Source organism: Passer montanus, unplaced genomic scaffold (genome assembly GCF_014805655.1).
Source record: "Passer montanus isolate IOZ18808 unplaced genomic scaffold, ASM1480565v1 scaffold121, whole genome shotgun sequence".
NCBI lineage: Eukaryota > Metazoa > Chordata > Aves > Passeriformes > Passeridae > Passer > Passer montanus.
The window spans coordinates 1322605-1327318 of NW_024358834.1; the positions used below are offsets into that span (position 1 = coordinate 1322605).

Here is a 4714-nt window from a genome sequence, read left to right on the forward strand (position 1 = left end):
GGAGCGGAGCGGAGCGGATCGTGCCTCCCCCGCCCCCGGGGGGCTCCCGCCTCCTCCCGGGCTCCCCGCGCCGCCGCCGCCCCCGCGCAGCGCGGCGGAGCTGCCGGGGATGCGCTGGCGGAGCGCCCGCCGAGCGTCACGGCGGGGGGGGGCCCCCGCCCCGCCGGCCAACGGCGGGGAGGGGCCCGCGCCTCGCCGGCTATAAAGGGCGGCGCGGGGAGCGGTGGCGGCAGCAGAGCTCGGGGAGCTCCCGCGGCTGCTACCGGGGAATCCCTCACCGAACCCTCACCGAACCCTCACCGCGCCCTCGCTCCGCGCAGCGCCCCGAGGTAAGCGCGGCTGCGGGACCGGGGCTGTGCGGGGACAGGGGCTGTGAGGAACAGGGGCTGTGAGGAACAGGGGACAGGGGCTGTGAGGAACAGGGGCCGGGGCTGTGCGGAGCCGGGGCTGTGCGGGACAGGAGCTGTGCGGAACGGGGGCCGGGGCTGTGCAGGGACCGGGGCTGTTCGAGGCTGGGCTGTGCGGGGACAGGAGCTATGCAGGGACCGGGGCTGTGAGGAACCGGGGCCGGGGCTGTTCGAGGCTGGGCTGTGCGGGACAGGAGCTATGCGGGGACCGGGGCTGTGAGGAGCGGGGGCCGGGGCTGTGCGGGGCAGCGGGCGCTGACGGCCGTGCCCTGCCCGCAGCCCGATGACTCTGAACCGCGGCGACAAGCGGCGCGGCAGCACGCCGTTCGCGGCGCAGCAGCACCTGCACCGCCGCAGCATGCCCGTGGACGAGCGCGACCTGCGGCCGCTGCCGCCCGACGAGCTGTCGGGCTTGGTGCGCTGCACCTCGTACAGCCCCGGCGGCGAGCACCGCCAGAGCTGGGCCTCCGACTCCTCCGACTCCGTCATCTCCTCGGGCAGCGACTCGGACGGCAGCCTCTACAAGGTGATCCTGCTGGGCGAGCACGGCGTCGGCAAGACCAGCCTGGCGCGCATCTTCGGCGGCGTGGAGGACTGCGCGGACGCCGAGGAGGCCGGTGAGGGCACGGCGCGCTCGGAGGGGCCGGGGAGCCCCGGCTCGGAGCCTCCCCTTCGGCCGCCGGCAGGGATGGAGGAGGACGGCTGCTCTTGCTGAACTCGTTTTTATGTTTTTAATTTTCCGTAGGAAATACGTACGACAGATCGATTATAGTTGATGGAGAAGAAGCGTCTCTCGTGGTGTTTGATATATGGGAGCAGGTACTTACAGCTCTTTCCTCATGCTTTTGCTTGATGGCTTGGTCTGTAGTTCTCTTAAAAGTAGAAATGGAACACCTATGCCTATTTGTTCAATCAGATAAGTGACATTAAACAATTAGAATTCATACTGCCTTTTGTTCTCTCAGCAATTAATTTCTTGTAGCTAGGCAGGCAGTTTAAAACCCTGAAAAGAGCTGAGTGAGGCTCTCTTAATGCTTTGAATAATTGGTATCTTATATGAGCAGCCCAGGGAATTACTGTAAAACTAGACATTGCAATCTGATCAGTGCAGACCCGATATTATTTCTGGAAACAAGAGAAATTTCTTTTGTATTTTAAATAACAAAATATTTGAAATTTTGAGAAGATCGGCTTACTTTTACTGACTTTTTATAATAAAGCTAAGAAAAGAATCTTTAAGGTTCTTAGAGTAATAAATCATCACTCAGTGTTGAATAGGTTTTTCAGAATAATAAATCCATTTCTTGTCTGTGTTTCAGGATGACAGCCAATGGCTCCAGAACCACTGCATGAAAATGGGAGATGCCTATATTATTGTCTACTCAGTGACTGACAAAGTTAGTTTTGAGAAGGCTTCTGAGCTAAGAATCCAGCTGAGAAGAGCAAGGCAGACAGAGGATATTCCTATTATCCTTGTAGGAAATAAAAGTGACCTGGTCAGGTCCCGGGAGGTCTCAGTTGATGGTAAGAGACACTGAATTTTACAAGTGCTGTCTAAAGCAGTTGCAAAGGCTGTGGAGGATCATGGCCAACAGGAATGGTCTGGGTTTGATGTAGAAAAATGTGTGATTTGAGAATCACTGGGGAAGTGGAGCCAGCTGGCTGGTGCTGAAGGGCTTGGTACCACAGAAAACTCTGGAGATGGGTGTGGGGGAAGCTGCTCTGAGTGCAGCGGGACAGAAAAATGCATCAGAGCTGCAGCTCAGGGCTGCTAAAGCCAGGCTTTAATTGTACGGTACGTGTGCAGCAGCACTTGCCAGGCTCGGGATGTGACAGCCTGAGCTGTGACAGCCTGAGCTGTGACAGCCTGAGCTGTGCTCTTTAGGGGACTCAGTGCCATGTCACAGATCCAGGCAGCCTCAGGACAGCGGATCCCACGCAACCCTTTCTGCTGGAGGTGACTCCACCACATTTGAGCTGGGCTGGTGGCACCAGGCTCACACAGCACAAAAGTCTTTTTGTGATCAGTGAAAACCCTCTCAGCCAGCTCCAGCTGGCATTTGGGTACCTGGAGCACAGGAACCAATGCCAACACCACAGTCTTGATTCTGCTTATTTAAACATTTCATGAGGTTTTTTTCTTTGGCTGGGTTTTTGTTTTGGTGTGGGTTTTTGTCTTCCACTGGAAAGAATACTCTGAAATATTGGTGCCTTGATGATGAAGAACCATCTCTCCCTATCTGGTTTGCCATGCTCCCAGTGTTAAATTCCTGCTCAGGGTATTGACTGGAGTTCACCAGGAGATTCCTTTTTCAGGTTGGGGCAGGGCATGGTTGACCTGTCCTAGTTCTGACATCTGTGCTTTCCTCAGGTTTACAACTCTACCATTATTTGCCACAGCTGACTGTGGAAATCTGTGCTGCAGCAATGTTCCAGGGTTAAGTGCTTATGTCCAGAACACTGAACATCTTTTATTTCAAATTCAGCCCTGGTCAGAGTCAGTGGTGCACAGCTTTGTGACCTCTACTGATGTGCTCAATGACTTGACCTTGTGGCCTGTATCAGCTCCACTTCTGTTGGTGTGGAGAACTCACTTGTTACAGCAAGGCAGAGGTGCAGAATTGCCCAAAGTTTCCAGAATAAAGCCCATTTATTTCTGTACATCACTGTAGGGGGTCTTTACCCAAAGTCAGTTTAATGCAAAAGCAGGGAACTCACAGCACTCACTGCTCCACATCAAACAGATTTAGGAGAGGCTTCCCAGGCCTCTCCTGAATCTGCTTTAGCTCTTAAACAGTACAGGCACAGTCTGCCTGAAGGACTGCTGCTGCCATGTAGTCAGTTCCATTGATCAGATGAAATTTCTGACCACAGCACAACAAAACCAAGGAGAGTAAAGGGCCAAAACCATGAAGAGCAAATTTGGGTTTTCCCATTTTGCAGTAAAGCTCTTTCATGGCATTGAAGGCACTTTGCTTCTTAGAGCCAGTTCCTGTTTTGTTCTTCTGCCAGTAGTGTGAAAACGTCTCCACTGATCTTCCTCTTTGTCTCTCTGTGCAGAGGGCCGGGCCTGTGCCGTGGTGTTTGACTGCAAGTTCATCGAGACCTCAGCTGCTCTGCACCACAACGTGAAGGACCTGTTCGAGGGCATCGTGCGGCAGATCCGGCTGCGCAAGGACAGCAAGGAGGACAACGCCCGCAGGATGGCCAACACCAAGAGGAGGGAGAGCATCAGCAAGAAGGCCAAGCGGTTCCTGGGCAGAATTGTGGCCAAGAACAACAAGAAGATGGCTTTCAAAGCAAAATCCAAGTCTTGCCACGACCTGTCTGTGCTATAGGAGCTCCCAGCGAGCCCTGGCCGCTCAGCAGCGCGCGGACGGATGATCCTCGTGGTGGGAACAGCCCTGGCTTTTCCACTGAGACTCTCCTTAATGCCTTAAGGTGCTCAAGCAAGTCTGGAAGTTACACTACAGTGCTTCATTGATAAATGGTTTAAGTTTCAGTGTGTGCAAGTAAATGAACTAACTTGAAATATGAGGCTTGACATGCCCACTGTGTACATATGTGCTGTATCTTCTTGTCTTGTGGATACCAGAGATGCAAAGATAAGAAAGGATAACTGTCACCATAGACTTGTCTCGTTTGCAGAGCAAAACTTTAACTTGTACGCAGGCTCGTACACTCTTTTTAGTATAAAGCAAGCAATGATAAATCTTTTTAAACTTAAATGTGGGGAGGGTGGAGTAGAACCACAGTAGAATGGGAGAAAACAAATTATATATATATTTAAATACAGAACAGATATCATTTTATTAAGTTAATTTGCACTTCCATTAACTGTTATTCAATTAATTGGTTACTTGTTTACATGCAGATTTTATAATAAAATATTATTTCCTGTTATAATAAACTGTGCTTTTCTCATAGTGTGGATAAAGAATGAGAGGGCAGTATTTTTATACTGACCTTTTCCCACTGTACAAAATGTTCTACACAGACTAAAGATTTACATGTTATAGAGTTCTGGAGCAAGATGAATTGGGAAAATCCTCTGTCCTTTTCTTTAATAGAGAGTTTCTTTAAGAAGTAAACCCTGCTTTTATGAACACTCTACTTCAACAGCTCTTCTTGGGAAGGGAGCCCCCGACCTTTCATATGATTGTTCTTCCTCAACCTGGTTCTCATCAGCTCCAGCAGGAGCAGGGCTTTATATACTGCCTTCAGTGAGATTGGTGTGCTGTGTTTATGTTGATAAATTGAGCCCTGGAATGTCTGAAGTCCTCTCCTGCCTTGAAGGTCTTGTGTTA

The 4714-nt window shown here is 51.5% G+C and overlaps 1 protein-coding gene across 1 annotated transcript; it reads left to right on the plus strand.

Annotated features, from left to right (window-relative positions):
- The first annotated feature begins 203 nt into the window (after nucleotides 1-203).
- RRAD (RRAD, Ras related glycolysis inhibitor and calcium channel regulator) lies at nucleotides 204-4313 on the plus strand. Its single transcript, XM_039698199.1, has 5 exons — nucleotides 204-329; nucleotides 687-1024; nucleotides 1153-1226; nucleotides 1727-1931; nucleotides 3468-4313. Exons 2-5 carry the CDS (start codon nucleotides 691-693, stop codon nucleotides 3743-3745), a joined length of 891 nt encoding a protein of 296 aa, XP_039554133.1. The 5' UTR covers nucleotides 204-329; nucleotides 687-690; the 3' UTR covers nucleotides 3746-4313.
- Nucleotides 4314-4714: the final 401 nt, after the last annotated feature.

Excerpts from the sequence above, each read along its gene's own strand:
- RRAD (XM_039698199.1), top strand. The coding sequence starts at position 691 with ATGACTCTGAACCGCGGCGACAAGCGGCGCGGCAGCACGCCGTTCGCG. Across the intron at positions 1,227-1,726 it reads TGTTTGATATATGGGAGCAG|GATGACAGCCAATGGCTCCA; the intron begins GTACTTACAGCT and ends TCTGTGTTTCAG. Across the intron at positions 1,932-3,467 it reads CCGGGAGGTCTCAGTTGATG|AGGGCCGGGCCTGTGCCGTG; the intron begins GTAAGAGACACT and ends CTCTCTGTGCAG.